This window comes from Leucoraja erinacea, chromosome 1 (genome assembly GCF_028641065.1).
Source record: "Leucoraja erinacea ecotype New England chromosome 1, Leri_hhj_1, whole genome shotgun sequence".
Lineage (NCBI taxonomy): Eukaryota > Metazoa > Chordata > Chondrichthyes > Rajiformes > Rajidae > Leucoraja > Leucoraja erinaceus.
In genome coordinates this window covers 143,792,314-143,815,069 of record NC_073377.1, presented here as the reverse complement: position 1 = coordinate 143,815,069, position 22,756 = coordinate 143,792,314, and the positions used below count along the sequence as shown (strand labels likewise).

Below are 22,756 nucleotides of genomic sequence, written 5' to 3'. Positions count from 1 at the left end.
AATTGCTGGAGGGCACCAAAACCCATGGTTGCATATTAAGGACAGAATTAACCTTTCAGCAAAAGAGTGAAAGGAAAAAAAATAATAGTATATTGAAGTACATTCTGAGAGGCACCTCACCAAATGTTCAGGTACGAACACACCATATTAATACATAAACAACAGCAGAAACATAAATAAACATTCAGAAAAGTTCACATGGCTAACAATCAATTTTTTTTTAGACATTGAAGTATCAGTATTAAACAGAACCAGAATAAATTAATTAATTGGATGTCTTTTATTTTCTCATACCATGTAATACTTCAAGGAAATAAATAGCAGATCGATCCTGCAGGACTGCTTGAGGTGTATTTAGCGAGTCTATGCTGTTGAAGGTGTTTTACAATGGAGCAGTGCAGGGGTCAATACTTTTTATAATGTTCTAGACGTTAATTTTAATGAACAGAAGAAGCTTGGGTGCAGTATATAGTGATCTCATTCTCAAATTCCTTATCAGCATTCCCATCTTGCAAGTTCAGTACATGGCACATTAAAAAAAATGTATCCTGTCTTTGGCAGGTTTGCCATTCTAATGCAAAAGATTGTCCATTAGAAATTTTAAGTGAACAAATACTTTCAGGCATCCTATTGATACCGCGAGTAAACGCCAACAAATAAGATTACTCCAATCTAGTTTTGAACTAGGTCGATCTTGAGATCACTGGAACCTGTGCGTGTTTGCTGAATTGTCAACGGAGGCAAAACCCTGTGCCACCATCAGTCACTGAATGACATTCAGAAGCACATCTGGCCATCCCAAACTCAGAAGAATAGACAGTAGGTGCAGGACTAGGCCATTCAGCCTTTCGAGCCAGCACCGCCATTCACTGTGATCATGGCTGATCATCCACAATCAGTACTCCATTCCTGCCTTCTCCCCATATTCCTTGACTCCGCTATCTTTTAGAGCTCTATCTAACTCTCTTTTGAAATCATCCAGCAGATAGGCCTCCCCTGCCTTCTGTGGCAGAGAATTCCACAGATTCACAACTATCTGGTGACAAGGTTTTGCCTCATCACCGGTCTAAATGGCCTACCCCTTATTCTTAAACGGTGGCCCCTGGTTCTGGACTCCCCCAACTTCGGGAACTTGTTTCCTGCCTCGAGCGTGTCCACAAGAAGCATGAGCAAATGCAGCATTCCCACATCTGCCTGTTGGAAAACAAGTAAAACAGCACAGGCTAGGAGTGTAGACTTGTTGGTAATCACATTTACATCTCTTCTACTCCCATTTCATCAGTTCAAGGCATGTTTTCATATTCCTTAAGGTTTTATCTTAGAAATAGTTTCCTGACTGGGTTGTTTTGTCTGACACCTGAAGGTAACCCACATCTGTCTTTGATTAAATTATCAATTTTTTTGTTCAAGTTGCTGCATTACAGCGCTGGCAGCACCGGAAACCAGGTTCGATCCTAACTACGGGTGCTGTCCGTACAGAGTTTGTTCGTTCTCCCCGTGACCTGCGCGGGTTTTCTCCGAGATCTTCGGTTTCCTCACACACTCCAAAGACGTACAGGTTTGTAGGTTAATTGGCTTGCTATAAGTGTCAATTATCCCCAGTGTGTTTAAGATAGTGCTAATGTGCGGGGACCGCTGGTCGACGTGGACTCGGTGGGCCGAAGGGCCTGTTTCCGCACAGTATCTCTAAACTAAACCAAATGTGTAAGGAGCAGAAAAAATAATGTCATTATGCAGCTTTCCAATATAAGTAATAGATCCCTAAATCAGCAATAATTCAAGGTAAAGTTTGCTTTGCGTTCTACTAGCTGACTGAATTTAAATGTCAAAGAAGTGCAACCTTAGACTCCAACCTTGAGAAGGTGTTCCTAGCATAGTGCATGATACTGTCAAAGTCATATGATTCTCCGAGGGAGTTCACTTCTCCAGGCTCCATCTTGAGGAAGTTGTACTCCTGGCCTGCATGAAGTAAGAAGAAAAAAAACAATTTTCAGTCATGATCAGCATAACTCTATGAATAACGGTTCAAAATAATCTGCTGAGGCCACCGTAAAGATTTCAAATTTCAACTTTCCCTTTGTTCCATCAGATTATCTTTAGCTTACTGAATTTTTGAAAAGAACAAATAATTTCTACCAAACATTCACACTGTTCCTTATCTAAGTGCAACTCTGCACAAGATACAACACTTTAATTCCATTCATTTCTTTAATTCTATTGATTTTTTTTGTTCTAAGTATAAAATTGCAAGGAGCGTTTGTTCTTTGCTGTGGCATTTGCTGTACAGTAATTGTAAAGGGCCCAATAGTCTCAATGTAAAAAAAGGCTGCCACAGCATAGTTAAAATAAATTCACTAATCAGAAGTAATGCTGGAATGTGCAATTTATAGGGCATGGTTTCTTTTGGAGGATTGTGATTCTGGTTCGGTTCAGCATGTTTTTTTTCAGTTTTTAATTAATGTTTTGCAAATTGGGGCATCGCTGCATCAACTTTAAAATGGAGTGAAATAAATATTAACAATAACATCTGGTGCACATTCTAAGTCTTATTAGATAAATTAAATTTACCAAGTCATCTCCATCTTGTTACTTAACAAGCGTCTCCACAAACAATGTTATAAAAAACAAATGCACATTGCATCTTTATCAGTTCTTATTGGTTGAAGCCAAACAATTCAACTCTTAACCATTTCTGAATGACACAAAAGAAAGCTATTTGGCAGTGGGCGAGGCAGGCATTGTCTTTTGTCTCAACTATTCCCCTTGAGCCAGTTTTGGCTGCCGCCTGGCAAGCAAGCAGCCTGATATTATTTTCCCAAAATAGTTAACCTGTCTGTGGAGGTACAACACGGACTCATTGCTTGTTAGAATAATATTAATGAGGCAGAATGCCCAACTTCAGCCTGACTTTAGATGGACACAAAAGGCCAGAGTAACTCAGCGGGACAGGCAGCATCTCTGGAGAGAAGGAATAGATGACGTTTTGGGTCAAGCCGTCGATAAGGGTCTCGACCCGAAACGCCACCCATTTCTTCTCTCCAGAGATGCTGCCTGTCCCGCTGAGTTTCTCCAGCATTTTGTGTCTATAAAAGGAAATTTAGATTGTTTCATTATTAGCTGAGGAGAAGCTGACAAGGAGGCATACGATCAGTAAAATTAATCAAGAGGACAGTGAAACCTGTCGGAGAACAAGGATGGGGGCAGGGACGGAGAGAGAGGGAAAGCAAGGGTTACTTGAAGTTAGAGAAATCAACATTCAAACCGCCGGGGTGTAAGCTGTCCAAGTGAAGTATGAGGTGCTGTTCCTCCAATTTGTGTTGGGCCTCAATCTGACAGTGGAGGAGGCCCAGGACAGAAAGGTCAGTGTGGGAATGGGAGGGGGAGTTAAAGTGTTGAGCAACCGGGAGATCACACAGGCCTAGGCGGACTGAGCGGAGGGGTACAGCGAACCAATCGCCAAGCCTGCGCTTGGTCTTGCCAATATATATAGGAGTCCACACCTGGAACTCTTCGTTTTAAACCAGAATCTGCAATTCCTTCCTGCATTCAGCATGACTTTCGGTCCTTTGTTAGGCACGTAACTTCAGGCCCTAAAGCACACCAGTGGAACTTCAATCCCCACGTTTCTTTGCAAGCTTACTGTAGTTGAATCATAATGGACTACAGCTGGAGCTATATCCTCAAAGCCATTTCCTATCCTTTAATCTGTGGAGTGTTTGAGCCCTGATATTCCATTCTAAATTATCAATAATTAGTGTATTAAAATAACCAAATATAAATCCATTCTTAATTTTAAAATGGCTAAATAGAAACACAGAAACACAGAAAAATAGGTGCAGGAGTTGGCCATTCGGCCCTTCGAGCCAGAGCCGCCATTCAATATGATCATGGCTGATCATCAAAAATCAGTACCCCGTTCCTGCCTCCTCACCATATCCCTTGATTTTGTTTGAGCTATATCTAACTCTCACTTGAGGGAGTGTAATGGTCCTGAGTCAGCTGATCCTTGAGTCAGCTGATCTTAGTGAGAGAGATGATTTCAAACTACACTGTTGTCCCTGTCAGTTTATTCGACTTACGTTGTGGAAGTTCAAAGCTTGATAATCTTCTTTCATTATTGTTTATATTTACTATCGGGATCTCCAAAGTCCACGAATGATCACAGTCATATTTTCAGCCTTTCATCAGCGGCATAGTGGCGCAGCAGGAGAGTTGCTGCCTCACAGCGCCAGAGACCCGGGTTCGATCCTGACTACGGGTGTTGGCTGCACGGATTTGGTACGTTCTCCCTGTCACTGCTTGGGTTTACTCCGGGTGCTCCGGTTTCCTCCAACGCTCCAAAGATGTATAGGTTTGTAGGTTAGTTGGCATAGGTAAAATTGTACATTGTCCCTAGTGTGTGTAGGATAGTGTCAATGTACGGGGATCGCTGGTCGGTGTGGACTCGGTGCGCCGAAGTTTCTGTGCTGTATCTCTAAACTGAACCAAGTTCAAGTTCAAATGTATTTGTCACATGCACCATAAGGTGCAGTGAAATGTAATTTACCATGCAGCGTTACAATTAAAAAAGGACACAATACACAACATAATTCATCACAGACATCCACCACAGCATTCTTCACTGTGGTGGAAGGCAATACAGTTCAGACAGTCCCCCTCCTCCCTTGTTCACCCGTGGTCGGGGCCCTGACCCTCCGTAGTCGCCACTACCGACGGCCCAATGTTTAAGCCCTCTGGTCGGGATGGTCGGAACGCCGATGTCAGGACAGGTCGAGCACACCCCGCGGCCCGGAGCTCCCAAATCAGCCACCTCCTTACCGGAGACCGCGGCTTCTAGATGTTGTAGGCCGCAGGCCAGCGGACAGAGCTCTTCTCCGTTGACCCTCCATGAGGGATCGCCCGCTCCACGATGGTAAAGTAAAGTCCGCTCCATTCCTGCCGCCAGAAGCTCCACAGACCGAGGTTCCAAGATGGCGCAGGCTGCAGGCCAGCGGTCAGAGCGCTTCTCCGGTGACCCCCGGCAAAGGGAGCCCGCGATGTTACAGTCCCCCCTGCGCCACCGCTGAGCCTCTGGGCCCGGCTCTGGGAAAGGCTGCACCAAACCAGCTGTAAGGCCGCGAGGCGGGGCGAAGAAGCGACAAGGAAGAAAGGTTGCATCTCCGTCGTGGTAGGTGCCTGAAAATGGTTTCCCCCTATTCCCCCCCCACTACTCCCCACACAAGACATACAGAGAAACACTAAAACATTATTTTGGACATACTGAAAAAAACAAAAGGTCAAAACAACGAACCCGCTGCAGGCGAGGCAGCCGACTTGCAGCGCCACCGGAACCGGACTGTCAACTGGCACACTCATAAGGAACAGCTACTTGTGTACAGTATCAGACCACCTGAAAACCATATTCTAGAAACAACTGAACATAGACACAAAATGCTGGAGTAACTCAGCGGGGCAGGCAGCATCTCTGGAGAGAAGGAATGGGTGATGTTTCGGGTTGCGACCCTTCTTCACCCTTCTTCTGGAAACAACTTACAACTTCATACAAAATCAGATAAAAAAACACTATTAAAAATAAGAAACTGCTGAAATCTTGAGATTCGATTCCAAATTGGCACAACGTTGATGAAGATTTTTTTAGATGACTCATCCCATGATCCCACAAACACCAGGCCATCATCTCCCAGACTGTTTCTGACCTCATCACCTCTGGCAATCACCCCATCCACAGCCACCAAACCTAACGTTCCCCAGCCCCGCACTGCCCGCTTCTATCTCCTCCCCATTATCTAAAACGAGGCCTGCCCTGGCAGATCCGTCATCTCTTCCTGCCCTCCAGTTCTTTTTTGAACAGAGACCCAATTGTTTTCCCTCTACCAACACACCCCTCCACCTGGCGGAACTTGGCCTCCCCCTTAAAAAGTCCTCTTCTGACTCCTCTCACTCTCCCCAAGGTAAAGGTGTGGCCATGGACACTCGCATGGGCCCCAGCCATGTCTGCCTTTCGTCGGTCACGTCGAACCGTCCTTGTGCCAGGCATACACTGGCACCACCCACCAAAACTTTCCCTGCTACATTGAAGACTGCATCTGAGCTGCCTCCTGCACCCATGCAGAACTCGTTGATTTCGATAACTACCATTTACTTCCACACTCCCCTCAAATTCGCCTGGACGAGTTACACCGGCACTTTGTCTCTTAAGATTATTGAACTACATTCTCAACGTTTAACAACAAACATTTAATCGGGGGAATGAACCTATCAATCAGGTCTCACTGCGTCGACTGCCAAATTTAATCTGTACATGCCAGCACAGTTTGAAACTAATTTATCTTTATGCAAAAATAGGAAATGCAAAAGCAATTACGTTTGATATTAGTTTGAAAAGCTATGACTGACCAGCTGCAGAAACAGACACACTGGCCCCGATTTTATTGCAAGCCTGGCTGGTGAGTGGTGGTCGAGAGGTTAACCATGTGCTCAAAACCCAAAAACATAGGTGGATTAAATTACACGATTCACATAGCTTTGAATAATTCATTTTTTTATTTCCTTTCAGCTTTCTGGTCTCCATGCTGCTCTGTGGAGTGGTGTGCACGCGTGTGACCCGATCCCCACGCCAACTATTTCAATGGAATTTGCAAGAGTTAGGAAATGTTGTATATCGTTCCACGGCCGGCACCTGGACTGAACAATGTTTTCCCTTCATTTATTGCTGGCTGCAGGCCAGGATCGGGAGCGGGAGGGAGAATTTTTCCCCGCCCAGTAAATAGAAGGAAGCAACCCGCGGCTCCTGTCTGGGTGGGCTGGCTCAAGGGTGACCAAGGAGGTGAACAGACGGAGCATTGTGCTGCAGTCTTCAATACAATGCAGGAACACAGAGCACATCTGCTAAATCACCACGGTAGACACAAAATGCTGGGGACACAAAACTCAGCGGGACAGGCAGCATCTTTGGAGAGAAGGAATGGGTGGCGTTTCGGGTCGAGACCCTTCTTCAGACTGATCACCACCATCCCCATTGCATCCTAGTTCACTTTCCCTCTTCTGATGAACCTCACCAACCTGGAATGCTAGCTCAGGTTCTCTCTCCAAAGCTGCTGCCCATCCACCGAGTGTTTCCAGCAATATCTGTTTTTATTGCTTTGCCACAAACTCGTCCTGCGATATTTACTCCGTCGCTTCCCGACTTGCCCTCATATATCAGGGGCCACATTTTATGTACATCTCCATCCCACATCCATTCATTGACTCCATCCACCTCAAAGCATGGCTAGCACCTCATTTACAAGGGGGGGTGTGGTGGGGTGTGGCTGGTTGGACTGCTTCACAGCGCCAGAGAGCCAAGAAGTTCCTGACCTCGGCTGCTGTCTATGTGGAGTTTACACGTTCTCCTTGTAGCAGCGTGGAGTTTCAATGGTTTCTTTGTTGTCATGTGTGCCAGGGACACTGGAATACAATTTGGGCAAACAGCTCAACAAGACCATCCCAGTACATGGACACAATCACCCCAGTCAGTACAAAATGTACAAAACACCCCCCCCCCCCCCCACCCCCCCCCCCCCTCCTTATGGCCACCATTTTACAGTCCCAGCATTTCTATTCTCGGGCTTCCCTTATCCCTCCAGCCTCTCTGTGACCATAACAAACCCCTCCATCCTCCCACCCGGCTAAACCGATGTGAACTTTACCCAGCTCAGTTTCAGACCAGGTGGTGCTGCAGGTCGGGCTGCCTCACCAGAGGCCCAGGAAGATCCTGATCTCGGCTGCTGTCTATGTGGAGTTGACACGTTGTCTGGGTTTATAGGTTGATTGGCCTTCTTTACATTTATCCCTAATGTATCGAGGGTGGATGGGAAAGTCTGATAACGTTGAACTAGTGTGGATCAGGTCACTCGTCGACTGACGTGGACTTGTTTCCGTGCTGTATCTCTAAAGCTAAACTCAACTTCTGCAGACTGACACGCCTGCCTGTGGGGAATCATTGGACGAGAAGGTGGGTTGCCGGACTGCTCTTTCATCACCATAGAGAGAGCAGCCAAAATGCAAGTGAAAAGAAAGTGATGAAAGGTGGGCTGCCAGAAGCACAGACATAGAAGAAACACAATGGGAATAACTAGTACATCGGTCAGAGATAGAGATTGGCAAATCTCAGGCGAATGGTGACACACTTACAAATCTTCTTACACGACGACTTTATAACGGTCGTAAGTTCACATCGTTCAACAACACAGCTAACAATGGCCTGTTTCCTTTATTATCGTTACTTTTTTGCATATCTTTCATTCATTTGTTCTATATCTCTCTACATCAACGTCTATATCTCTCGTTTCCGTTTCCCCTGATTCTCAGTCTGAAGAAGGGTCTCGACCCGAAATGTCACCCATTCCATCTCTCCAGAGATGCTGCCTGTCCCGCTGAGTTCCTCCAGCTTTTTGTGTCTATCTTTGGTTTAAACCAGCATCTGCTGTTCCTACCTACACATAATCCGACCATTGACCCTGGCAAAATTGTCACACTGCCATGATTAATTTATACTGTTTTTTTTTTCATCTATCAAAGCCTTTAGACACAAAATATCTGTGGGTGTACAGAACGAGAATTCCACAGAGAAACTCGTGCCTTCACAGCTCATGAGAAGGTGTGGCCATCCACTCGCACAGATATTTGGTGGCAGCAGTTAGGAAGTTGCCCGTATCTTCATGTGATAGTCACAGTTCACAAGGGGAGCACTAATAAACATCAGTGATGGGACGGTTAAACTTTAGAGATGCAGCACTGAAACAGGCCCACCACGTCCACGCTGACCAGCGATCACCCTCTACCCTAGCACTATCCTACATATCAGGAGCAATTTTACAACTAACCAAGCCAATTAAGCTGCAAAACTGTATGTCTTTGGAGAGTGGGAGGAAAGCGAAGCACCGGGAGAAAACCCACACGGTCAAGGGGAGAACGTACAAACTCCGTAGAGGCAGCACCCATAGTCAGGATCAAACCTGGATCTCCGACGCTGTAAGGCAGCAACTCTACCGCTGCGGCCCTGAATTGTGGAGAGCCCACCTCAGAAGAAGCATTCTTCTCCAAGTTCTGTTCAGTACCCGAATCGGATGTTATGTTCCGTCCGAGAGGAAAATCTGAGAGCCTATTTATGATGTCTTTTGCCATCCCAGCAGAAAATGACAGTCGGCAACAGCCTATGGAGCAAATCCATTCGTGTACAATACGATATGATACAATACAACTTTATTCATCCCCGTAGGGAAGTTGGTCTGCCGACAGTCACAACACACAACAAGGTACACAAAAACATGAAATCAAAATTAAATTAAAAGTGAAAAAGAAAGAAAAAGACAAGAGAGTGTTGTCTGGCTGCCGTATGCACAGCGCCTTCACCGGAACAAATGAACAAACAAACAAACCAACTCAGACTTATCCCCTGGGCAGAGGATTCTAAACTGAAGTGCCACCCGCCCCACATCTGGTCGCCCCTTTGTTCTCCCACCGTCCCTCACGGAGGTCTCCCCACTACGGGTCCCCATTGTATTGTGTAAACCTCAAGCATTCGTCATGTCACCTGTGAGGTCGGCCACTGCATTGATTTCCACTCTGCCATTCTCCACTCGGTTCTGCTCACCCCTGTTCTCCACTCAATCTGCCACACACCTGCAGATCCCACCTCAGTACAACATGGCAGTATAGATAACCAAGATAGACACAACATCCTGGAGTAACTCAGCGGGGCAGGCGGCATCTCTGGAGAGAAGGAATGGGCGACGTTTCGGGGTCGAGACCCTTCTTCTTCTTCTTCTTCTTCTTCTTCTTCTTCTTCTTCTACATCTCTGTTCACGGATGAAAGAAAATGCAACCACAGCCTGAATATATCTGGATGATCAGCCATGATCATATTGAATGGCGGTGCTTGCTCAAAGAGGAGGATGGCCTACTCCTGCACCTACTTTCTATGTTTCTGTTTTTCAATGTATCAACTCTTCAGCCTTCAGATTCTCTGGAATCCATAAGAAATCTGCAAACATTTGAACTGAGATTAAGCAGATGTGAACACAGAACATCTGTTCTGAAGTAAAGTCTTTGGTCTGAAGTGTTAACTTTGTTCCTCTATCTGTGTGATCTACGGCTGATCTTCAATCTGTTCTGTTTTTACTCTTCTCATCGAAGCCAAAAATAACAACAAGCAACCTGACTTCAAACAGTCTATTTTCCCTCCCCTTTATTGACCTAAAAAACCTATGCTACAGATATTAGATTTGCATTCCTATTCCCGCACTGGTGATCTCCAATTGACACTTACATTTCCTGAACTACCAGTCTCAAGGTTTTGTATGAAACTGGTTATAATTTAATGTTTTTTTTTTTTTTCATTTTCATGCATCACACCTTGTTTGTGGTTCATTATCTTTTCCATAGAAAATTCACTTGATAAGAATAGCCAATACAAGCACACTTAAAAAACAGCCATAGAAAATTATCTTGATAAGAATAGGTTATACAATATATAGTAGGCCCCCCTCGGTCATGACTGACCATGGGTGATGCATCCTAGTCGGATGCAAGCCTGAGCGATGTCATATGGAGGACAGGCTGCTGCCCATGCAGCACATCCCCCCATCTCCACGTCGCTGATCGATCCAAAGGAACAGCGGGGCCGTTACAGTTTGGCACCAGTGCCATTGCAGGAGCTGCCAGAGCGAGGTTGTAGACAATGACGAACTGCCTTAGGGGCTCCGACTCCGGCTTTTCTTGAGGTTTACTCCTGGAGCCTTTTCCATGACTGGATATGGCCAAAAGGCAGTGGAGGTTTTATATCAGAGTTTTCCACCTCCTAGATGGACTGCCTTCCCAGGCTGATGAGCCCCACCTTCCCGTGCAGGTCTATAGCACCTGCCCACTGTCCAGAGGTTAAACAAGCACACTAAATATATACCCTATAGTTTTCTTTTGAGGACCTATAGTTTTATTTTGAGTTTATAGAATATATTGTCTTTGTTCAATGAGTCAACTCAATATTAGAATCATAGAAAATAGATGCAGGGGTAGGCCATTCTGCCCTTTGAGCCAGCACCGCCTTCCAATATGATCATGGCTGATCATCCAGAACTGCTTTCTCCCCATGTCCCTTGATTCTGTAATATTCAAAACAATTAAACAAGTAGGCCTAATTTGACATACTTGCTGTTGAGACAGCGCAGCGTATGTTCACAAGGTTAATCCCCAGGATGGCGGGACTGTCATATGAGAAAAGATTGGAAAGACTGGGCTTGTATTCACTGGAATTTAGAAGGATGAGAGGGTATCTTATATAAACGTGTACAATTATAAAAGGACTGGACAAGTTAGATACAGGAAAAATGTTCCCAATGATGGAAGAGTCCAGAACCAGGAGCCACCATCTCTAAGAATAAAGGGGAGGCCATTTAGAAACATAGAAACATAGAAAATAGATGCAGAGGTAGGCCATTCGGCCCTTCGAGCCTGCACCGCCATTCAATATGATCACGGCTGATCATCCAACTCAGTATCCCAAACCTGCCTTCTCTCCATACCCACTGATCCCCTAAGCCACAAGGGCCACATCAAACTCCCTCTTAAATATAGCCAATGAACTGGCCTCAACCACCTGTGGCAGAGAATTCCAGAGATTCACCACTCTGTGTTAAAAATGTTTTTCTCAACTCGGTCCTAAAATTCTTCCCCCTTATCCTTAAACTGTGACCCCTTGTTTTGGACTTCCCCAACATTGGGAACAATCTTCCTGCATCTAGCCTGTCCAACCCCTTAAGAATTTTGTAAGTTTCTATACGATCCCCCCTCAATCTTCTAAATTCTAGCGAGTACAAGCTGAGTCTATCCAGTCTTTCTTCATATGAAAGTCCTGACATCTCAGGAATCAGTCTGGTGAACCTTCTCTGTACTCCCTCTATGGCAAGAATGTATTTCCGCAGATTAGGTGACAAACACTGTACGCAATACTCCAGGTGTGGTCACACCAAGACCCTGTACAACTGCAGTAGAACCTCCCTGCACCTATACTCAAATCCTTTTGCTATGAATTCTAAAATACCATTTGCTTTCTTCATTGCCTGCTGCACCTGCATACCTACTTTTACCCTCAATAAATTCACGTTTGACTCCTCCCATTTCCTCCAAATACAAGGCGTAGCTATGGGCACATGCATGGGCCCCAGCTACGCCTGCCTCTTTGTCGGGTACGTCGAACAATCCTTGTTCAATACGTACCAGGGCCCCATCCCCGACTTCTACCTCTGTTACATTGACGACTGCTTTGGTGCCACCTCCTGCACCCACACACAACTGACTTTATCCACTTCACCACTAACTTCCATCCGGCACTCAAATACACCTGGACCATTTCCGACACTTCCCTACCATTCCTTGACCTCACCACTCCATCGCAGGTGATAGACTTCTTACCGACATCCATTATAAACCCACTGACTCCCATGGCTATCTGGACTACACTTCTTACCACCCTGCTTCCTGTAAGGACTCCATCTCCTACTCCCAATTCTTCCGTCTATGCCGCATCTGCTCCCAGGATGAGGCGTTCCACACCAGGGCATCTGAAATGTCCTCATTTTTCAGGGAACGGGGGTTCCCCTCCTCCACCATAGATGAGGCTCGCACCAGGGTCTCTTCCATACCCCGCAACATTGCTCGCTCTCCCCATCCCCGCACTCACAACAAGGGCAGAGTCCCCGTAGTCCTCACCTTTCACCCCACCAGCCGTCACATCCAACAAGTAATCCTCCGTCAGTTTCGCCACCTCCAACATGACCCCACCACTCGCCACTTCTTCCCATCTCCCCCCATGTCTGCCTTCCGCAAAGACCGCTCCCTCCGTAACTCCCTTGTCAATTCTTCCCTTCCCTCCCGTACCACCCCCTTCCCGGGCACTTTCCGTTGCAACCGCAAGAGAGGCAACACTTGTCCCTTCACCTCCCCCCTCTACTCCATTCAAGGACCCAAGCAGTCATTCCAGGTGCGACAGAGGTTTGCCTTCATCTCCTCCAACCTCATCTATTGCATCCGCTGCTCTAGATGTCAGCTGACCTACATCAGTGAGACCAAGCGGAGGTTGGGCGATCGCTTCGCCGAACACCTCCGCTCGGTCCGCAATAACCAACCTGACCTCTGGCTCAGCACTTCAATTACCCCTCCTATTCCGTATCCGACCTCTCTCTCCTGGGTCTCCTCCATGGCCACAGCGAGCAACACCGGAAATTGGAGGAACAGCACCTCATATTTCACTTGGGGAGTCTGCATCCTGAGGGCATGAACATTGAATTCTCCCAATTTTGTTAGCCCTTGCTGTCTCCTCCCCGTCCTCAGCCCTCGGGCTGTCTCCTCCCATCCCTCAGCCTTCGAGTTCCTCCTCATTTTTCCTTTCTTCCCCCCCCCCCCCCACCCCCCCATCAGTCTAAAGAAGGGTTTTGGCCCGAAACTTTGCCTATTTCCTTCACTCCATAGATGCTGCTGCACCCGCTGAGTTTCTCCAGCATTTTTGTGTACCTGCCTACTTTCAATGACTGGTGTACCACGACACCCAGGTCTCGTTGCATCTCCCCTTTTCCTAATCGTCCACCATTCAGATAATAGTCTACTTCCTGTTTTTGCCACCAAAGTGGATATCCTCACATTTATCCACATTATACTGCATCTGCCATGCATTTGCCTACTCACCCAACCTATCCAAGTCACCTTGCAGCCTCCTTGCATCCTCCTGCCAGCTAACATTTAAAACTGAGATGAGAAAAAAACTTTTTCACCCAGAGAGTTGTGCATTTGTGGAATTCTCTGCCACAGAAGGAAGTAGAGACCAATTCACTGGATGAATTTAAAAGAGAGTCGGATAGAGTTCTAGGGGCTAGCGGAATTAAGGGACATGGGGAGAGGGCAGGCAAGGGTTACTGATTGTGGACGATCAGCCATGATCACAATGAATGGCGCTGCAGGCTCGAATGGCCAAATGGCCTCCTGCTGCACCTATTGTCTATGTTTCTATGTTTCTATGTAAGTTGGAACTGTGCTGTTAAGGAATTTGCCCATGTTCCCGTTATTGATCTAAATGGAGAAAAAACAGAGGAATGGATTGTTTCCATAATTCATGCTTTCCAATGTGCCTGAGTTTCCCGCCGTGCTCCCACAGAATAAACATTGTATAATTCATACCCAACCATCTACAAATGAATCATGTTTTATCTACCTCATGTCATTGTCACTAATTATTATTCAAATTAACTACAGGCGGCAAAAGTAACTTCTCTAAGTTGGTAGCATTCTCACCATTAAGTTAATATGTTATGAATTCACACCACACATTAACCTTGAACACGTAATCCAGTCTGACACCTCAGAAGTTTGATCTCTCAAAATTAACAAGTCGGAACGCACTGATGGCAAGCCAGCAGTTCAGTAGATAGCAGCCAGCAAGCTTCAGTAATTCTGGACTGCCCCGTTGATTCATTGCACTACGGAACTTGGGAACACATTGCACATCTGACGCCTTGCTTCATCCCTGGAATCAACGTTGAGTCCAGGGAGCTCCATTTGTGTAGGAAGGAACTGCAGATGCTGGTGTAAACCAAAGATAGACACAAAATGCTGGAGTAACTCAGTGGGACAGGAGAAAAGGAATGGGTGATGTTTTGGGTCAAGACCCTTCTTCATACACACACCAGTTTGAAGAAGGGTCTCGAACCGATACATCACCCATTCCTTCTCTCTGGAGATGCTGCCTGTCCCACTGAGTTACTCCAGCTTTTTGTATCGAGCTCCATTAGTAGCTGATGGTGCAGCTTCAATCATTTCTGGTTGTTAACACTAAACAGATTTTACTTCGGAGTCACGTGAGTGACTACATGAAGAACCCCGCCAGGACGCATGCGTGCCATATCGCTACACGCATTGCAACGAGTCACAGCAGGGGGAACGATGTTCCCCTTAGCGGCAAAATTGAAAGCCGGGAACAGCAGGTAAGGAGACTCTGCGTTCCAGAATTGAAAGCCGGGAACAGCAGGTAAGGAGACTCTGCGTTCCTTCCACTTACCTCACAGGTGGAGACATAATAATAATAATAATAATAATAATAATAATAATAATAATAATAATAATAATAATAATAATAATAATAATAATAATAATAATAATTTTATTTATAGCGCACTTTAAAAACAAACATAGCTGCAACAAAGTGCTGTACATCACTACATGGACCAGATCCACGAAGGCTGCGGGAAAGCTGGCGGGGGAGAACCGCGGAGTTGCGGGCAGCCGGCAGCAGCAGCCAATGGCACGCCAATCTCCCGAAATGGGAACAGCTGTGCCCGACTTCACCGGCCCGGCCGGGCGGTAGAGCGAAGCAAAAAACCAACAGAGTCGTTGACTCCGATGAGTCCGACTCTGAATAGCCGCGAGCGGCCAGTGCCCGTGAGCATTGGGGCCGGTTGGAGCGGCTTCAGAAGCAGCCGCGAGCGGCCAGTGCCCGTGAGCATTGGGGCCGGGTGGAGCGGCTGGGAGCGGGGAACAAAGCAGCCGCGACGGCCAATGCCCGGGAGCATTGGAGCCGGTTGGAGCGGTAGAGCGAAGCAAAAAACCAACAGAGTCGTTGACTCCGATGAGTCCGACTCTGAATAGCCGCGAGTGGCCTATGCCCGAGAGCATAAGAGCCAGTTGGAGCGGCTGCTGGAGGAAATACTCCAAAGTGGCAGACTCCGGGAGATGGAGGCTGGCCACAGTGGGCCGTTAGTAAGCCCCACAGCAGTACTTCTTGTGAGGCTGCACAGTGTTTCTCCCTCATCAGAGGGGAGCACGGAGGGTCAATACTGGGCTGAGTGCAGGAGCTGGAGCAGGAGCGGCTTCAGGAGCAGCCGCGACGGCCAGTGCCCGTCAGCATTGGAGCCGGTTGGAGTAGCTGTAGGAACTGGAGCAGGAGTGGATTCAGGAGCAGCGGCTTCAGGAGCAGCCACGACGGCCAGTGACCATGAGCATTGGAGCCGGTTGGAGCAGCTGCAGGAACTGAAGCAGCAGCGAGTGGCCAGTGCCCGAGAGCATCGGAGCCAGCTGGAGCGGCTGTTGGAGCAGGTAAGTGCAGGCTCCGGGAGATGGAGACTAGTCACAGGGGGCAGCTAGTAAGTCCTACAGCAGTACCTCTTGTAGGGCTGCACAGTGTTTCTCCCTCATCAGAGGGGAGTATAGGGGGTCAATTCTGGGCTGAACCTGAAGAGGGGTGCAGAACATACCCCTAGTGCACCTGGGGTGCAAGAAAACCTATTGGAAGACACTTACCATCAGGGAACTGCAAAACACTGAATGTTCCCAGTGTCAACCAGTGTATTTGAAAACATGGCAGAGCCAGGGACTTGAAACAACAGAAAGTTCTGAAAGTCCTAACAGTGGGAATTACGGGTTTCGCCCGCACAATAAACAAAAAAGACATGACACAAGATCACCAGGATGCACTGGCTTTATTTTGCAACTACCAATACGAGTAAACAGCATTAGAAGAAGTGCCATCCAAGCGGCTTTAGACCCTAATTTGCAGGCCTATGCAAACCTGGAACCTCCAAACCACCAATATTACTATTTGGAGGCAACTTACCAAAACAGGTAAAAGAACTTGACAAAGAGGGTAAAACCTTGGGGCTCATTAAAGCAACACCTAAAAACTACTTCCTGGGGAATGCACTAACCCTCAACACTGACCCAACTACAGATCCAGACACCGGCACCTCAACGTCCACGGAGGATGCTGAAAAAGTAACAAACCTACCAATAGTAACCATGGAGGTAGGTGGGTCTGGTTCTTTACGAGGTTGGTGGGAGATTACAATTCTATCTGGATGCATGGAATAAATTAACTACCGACACTTATATTTTCAGAAGTATAGGGTTATACCATAGAATTTATACAAAACATAATCCTCCAGTTCAGCATGTACCGATCCGAATGTTCGTGCTTACAGGCAAAGAAAAATCAAAAGCGCATGCTGAACTACAGTGCCCATATAAAAAAGGAGTAATGGAGGATATCCAACACGAATCACAGGAATTTGTGTCCAAAATCTTTATCATAAACTAGATGGTGGTTGCCACATCATCATAGATTTGACTAATTTGAATACTTTCGTACTATATATTCATTACTAGATGGGAACCTTTGTTACTGCTAAGCAATTGATTCCTAGGTTACTACATGGCAAGCATCGTATTAAAAGATGCTTACTATACAGTACCCATTAGAGGTGACCACAGATGTTATTTAACACAATGGATCATCTGCGGTACACCCGTAACACAGTTCACATGTCAGTGACTTTGCCGAAAGAAAAGGTTACAGCCTTAATGGAGGCTTGCAGCAAAACAAAACCATCCATCAGACTGGTAGCAAGAATAATTGGCATTATAGTGGCTGCGTTTCCAGCCACACAAATCGGACCTTTACATTATCAAAAATTACACAGGGCAAACATTCGTGCACTGAAAAATTATGGGGGTCATTCTGACAGACCAATGAAGCTACCAACAGAGGCCACAATCGAACTAAAATGGTGGAAACATAACATTAGGCATTGTTCCGATCCAAACATTATCAGCTACCCGTCTATGGAACTACATACTGATGCCAGTGCACTTGGATGGGATGCTACCAATTCCATCTCCAGCTGTGGGGGAGATGGAATGCATAGGAGGCATCATTATTATAACACTGGGCATAAACTACCTGGGAATGTTGAGTGCATTCCATGGCTTTAAGTCATATTGTTCTGGGTTATATCACCAGCATGTTAGACTACAAATTGACAACACCACCATGGTAGCATATATCAACCATATGGGTGGAAACATATCGACATCATGTGACAATGGGGGAGAGTGCAGTGGAGAGATAAGTTTTTTTGGCCTTCCATCACAGCGATGTGATGGATGTTTATGTAAATTATGTTGTGTCTTGGGTCTATTTGTTTGTAATGTATGTATGGCTGCAGAAACGGCATTTCGTTTGGACCTCAAGGGGTCCAAATGACAATTTTACTTCGGAGTCACGTGAGTGACTACGTGAAGAACCCACCCAGCGCGCAGGCGCGGCATTACGTCAGCAGTGCAACAGCGGCAGCAGCTGGAGCCAGGCTCTCCAGCTGCAGCATAAAGACGAGACCTCAGGTAAGTGCCTTTTTTGTTACAGAGTCGCGCTAGAGAGAATAATGGCCTCTCGCAAGCGACCAGCCAGGAGGACTGCCTGCCCTACTCCACCCGAGGACGGGTCCATAGCGGGACGGCAGCCTCTCGCAGCGGAGGAGCTTTTTCAACGCTCCCGCTCACCCGACACCGAGCCGCCCCCAGTGCTGCAGATTTCAACGCCCCGCACAGGGAGGAAGGCGACACAGAAAACCGACCGGCCGGTGTCCTCCGATGAATCGGAGGAACGGGAACACTCTCCCCCACCGAAAAGGGGAGACGCTCGGATAAGCTGCATGAGGCAGCTCCTCGAGCGTATGATTAATGAGGAGATGCGGCATCTCCCAGGAGGATGGGCTTTGGCCTCCTCCTCTCCACACCCTTCTGTACCCTCTATGTTCGAGGGCAGTAAGGGAGGCCAGGACTGGGCTGGCCTATCCCAAGGGCAGGCGGAGGATATCGTCAGCATGCCGGGCGTGCCGGAAGAAGAGCTACTGGGTGTAGTGGGCCGATATGCGGCACCACCAACAACTGGGATGGTGTTGCCACCCAGAATGGCGGCAACTATAAACAGGCTGTCCAACAACCCGCTGCAGGACAAGGCTGTCCAGCAGGCCCTTGACAACTACATCGCGCCAGAAAATTGCGAGGCGCTGAGGGTCAAGACGGTCAATGGGCAGATCTGGAACCAGCTGGGGCAGCAAATAAGGGCTCAGGAGGTCAAAATGCAGCGAGTCCTGAAGCTCCACTCAGCAGCCGTCACCGCCTTTGCTCGGTCCGTTGGGGATGAAGACCTGACCATACCCCAGCAGGATGCCCTCGCACTGATGTGCAGCACCACGTATGAGCTAAACAACCTACGGCGGGACAACATCAGGCCTGCCCTCAACCCAACATATGCCGGCCTCTGTAAAGCTCCAGCGCCCGAACGACAGGCGCTGCTATTTGGTGCGGATCTGGCCAAAAGGCTCAAGGAGTTGGAAGAGGCGGCAAAACCAGTAGGCCTCATGAGGGCAGGGCCAGGACCGAGCAGGGTGAAGACACCCAGTTGGCCGCACGCCTCGGCAGCCACCAGCAGATACCGAGCTGGTGAAAGCCTGGTGACCGCCTCCCACTACCCCCAGTGCTCTTTTTTAGAGCGGGGCCCAGGGCGGAGCCGTGGGAAGATGCGCCCCCCCACCGCAGCACCAACACGGACAACCTTGGGCCAGACCCACCGGAAACGACCCCACAAGTGAACATGGAGGTAGGTGGGTCTGGTTCCTGTCAACATACACAGACAAAGGGTGTAGTATTAACAGGGGGACGTTTGAGGTTCTTCAAGCATGTTTGGTGCTCCCTTACTAACAATCAGTTTATACTCAACAGTATTAGTGGATACAAAATTGAGTTCAAACCAGGCGTAGAACCGCCAGTTCAGCACATGCCCCAAAGGGTGTTCCTTCCCTCGGCAGTTGAGAAGGTAGAAGGACAAGCTGAACTTGATCGGCTCGTGGCTAAAGGCATCATAGAAATGACCACACACGAGCCGCAAGAATTTGTATCAAATATTTTTCTCAAAACCAAAAAAGATGGTGGATGTCGCATTATTATTGATCTGACATCACTCAATCAGTCTGTTGAGTATCAACATTTCAAAATGGAGACATTTGTCACTGCCAGACAACTGATCTCCAAGGGATACTACATGGCAAGCATAGATATCAAAGATGCTTACTATTTGGTACCCATTCATAAAGATTACTTTAAATATCTGAAATTTATCTGGAGGGGCCAGCTATGGCAGTACCGAGCTTTGCCCAATGGTTTAACGACAGCTCCCAGACTATTTACGAAAATTCTTAAAGTGGCCATGAAGAAATTGAGAGAACTAAAACATTTAGTAGTGGCCTATCTGGACGATGTTCTCATATTAGGAAGAACATGGGAACAAGCTGTCGCAGGAGTGTTAGCCACTAAACAACTCCTTGAAACTTTGGGTTTTATCCTTCACCCAGATAAATCAATATTGGAGCCTACTACTAACATGGATTACTTAGGCTTCACTATTGCCACGATTCACATGACTGTCACTCTGCCCAGAAACAAAACAGTTTCACTCATTGAAGCTTGTAGCCATTTAATTGCTACACCGCAACCTAGAATACGGCATGTAGCCAGAGTTATTGGCTCTATAGTAGCAGCATTTCCGGCTGCCCAACATGGGCCCTTGCATTATCAAAATCTACAAAGAGCAAGGACTCATGCATTACGCCTTCATAGGGGGCATTATGATCGCAAAATGGATTTACCCGCTGAAGCCAAATCAGAACTTCAGTGGTGGGTTGACAATATTTGGCACAGTCACAGTCCTATCGCCGTAACAAATCCTAACATAACCATTGCAACGGATGCCAGTGCTTTAGGCTGGGGAGCTACTAACTCCATAGACAGCACAGGTGGCAGATGGACTAACTCAGAGGCATCGCTACTACAATCACTGGGCATTAACTTTTTGGAAATGCTCGCCGCCTTTTATGGGCTAAAAGCATATGCATCTGATATGCGGCACGTGCATGTTAGAATTATGATCGACAACACTACGGCAGTATCTTATATCCAGCACATGGGTGGCATTAAATCAGTATCATGCGACAAATTAACTGCTATAATCTGGCAATGGTGTGTCGAGAGACATATTTGGCTATCAGCTGCCTATTTACCAGGCAAGCTAAATTTAGTGGCGGACACCAGGTCACGAAAATTCAACGACAACATCGAATGGATGTTGGACCCAAAATTATTTGCTAAAATTGTCAAGCAATATGGTACGCCAGATATAGATTTGTTGCGTCTAGGTTAAATCACCAACTACCCATGTATGTGGCTTGGGAACCAGACCCAGAGGCAGCAGCGGTAGATGCCTTCATGCTGGATTGGGGAAATTTCTTTTTCTATCCAGAAAATTCAGGCAGACTCAGCCTCTGGCATTCTGGTCGTGCCCGACTGGCCTACCCAACCATGGTTCCCAATGTTCCACGACATGGTGGTAGAGACACCAATGGTCCTTCAACACCACCCCCAATTATTGACTCACCCGGTAACTGGCATTAGCCATCCATGCCACCAAAAATTGAAACTCCTGGTTTCCAGATTTTGAACAGGCCTTACCGGGGATTGGGGTTATCAGACAGAACAATCACCACCATGTCGGCATCCCTGCGAGTTTCCACCAAGAAACAGTACCTGACCTTCATCAGGAAATGGGAACAGTACTGTCTGGACGCAGGGACATCCTACAAGACGGCTTCGATCTCGGATGTGCTGGAGTTCCTGGCCCACCTGCACCATGATCTCAAGATGAGCTACAGTGCCATCAATACGGCTCGGAGCGCACTGTCCGCATACCTCATGCCGATAGAACAGCATAGTGTGGGATCCCACCCTCTAGTCATCAGACTCCTTAAGGGGATCTTTAATACCAAACCCCCTACACCTAGATACACTCACATGTGGGATGTGAGTGTAGTTCTGACACACCTTCGAGGTTGGCCTCCGGTGGGATCCCTGAGCCTGGAACAGGCCACTTACAAAACCCTCATGCTCATGGCGCTTGTCTCAGCTCAAAGGGTTCAGTCGCTCCATCAGTTAAATCTGAACTACATGGTGGCCACCCCAGATACCATTACTTTCACCATGCCGGGGTTGGTAAAACAAAGTAGACCAGGTACATCAAACTCCCCGTTGATCTTCCGGGCTTACCCTCCAGAACCTAGGCTGTGTGTGGTGACCCACCTTCATCATTATCTAGACACAACCCAAACGCTAAGAGGGAGAGAGAAAGCCTTATGGGTTAGCCACAGAAAGCCTTTTGGACGGGTAACCAGCCAAACATTATCCAGATGGTTGAAACAGGTCCTCAGCATGGCAGGGATTAACACAAATGTTTTTAAATCCCATTCAACCAGGGCAGCGTCCACCTCAGCGGCGGATAGGATGCAGGTTCCCCTAGACCACATCCTCAGAGCAGCGGGATGGTCAAGGGAATCGACATTCCAACGATTTTACAAGAAACCGCTGATGGAACAGGACGTCTTTGCGGATACCATTTTAAAAACCGCAAAGTTATGATTTAAAGCCCATGGGAGCTATTTTGTTTTTGTTATAGTTAATAAACATTTATTTTATAACTAAACAAACTTGTTGGTCTCTAGCTACCACTTCCTCCCTCGATGATCTTTCGGCAGTGAGTGATATAACTGTTACACGGTTTGAAATCACAGACCTTTGAAGTCTTCACGTAGTCACTCACGTGACTCCGAAGTAAAATAGTAAGATTAAACGAGTACTTACCAGTACGAAGTTTGATCTGTATTTTATGAGGAGTTACGATGAGGGATTACGTGCCCTCCGCTCCCACCCTCATTATATAGATCAAATTCGGACTAATGTCTCGTTGGTCTTCACTATCTTTACTTCAACTAGTGTCTATCTGTGATTCCACACCGCTGCTTGGAAGTATGCCGCGCCTGCGCGCTGGGTGGGTTCTTCACGTAATCCCTCA

General features: G+C 47.1%; 1 protein-coding gene across 1 annotated transcript in view; it reads right to left on the bottom strand.

Annotated features, from left to right (window-relative positions):
- LOC129702941 (tolloid-like protein 1) overlaps positions 1–22,756 on the bottom strand; it is a 349,110-nt gene that overhangs the window by 152,304 nt on the left and 174,050 nt on the right. Inside the window, exon 8 of the mRNA XM_055645048.1 lies at positions 1,854–1,959. Coding sequence (XP_055501023.1) covers positions 1,854–1,959 — 106 coding nt within the window. The remainder of the gene's footprint in view (positions 1–1,853; positions 1,960–22,756) is intronic.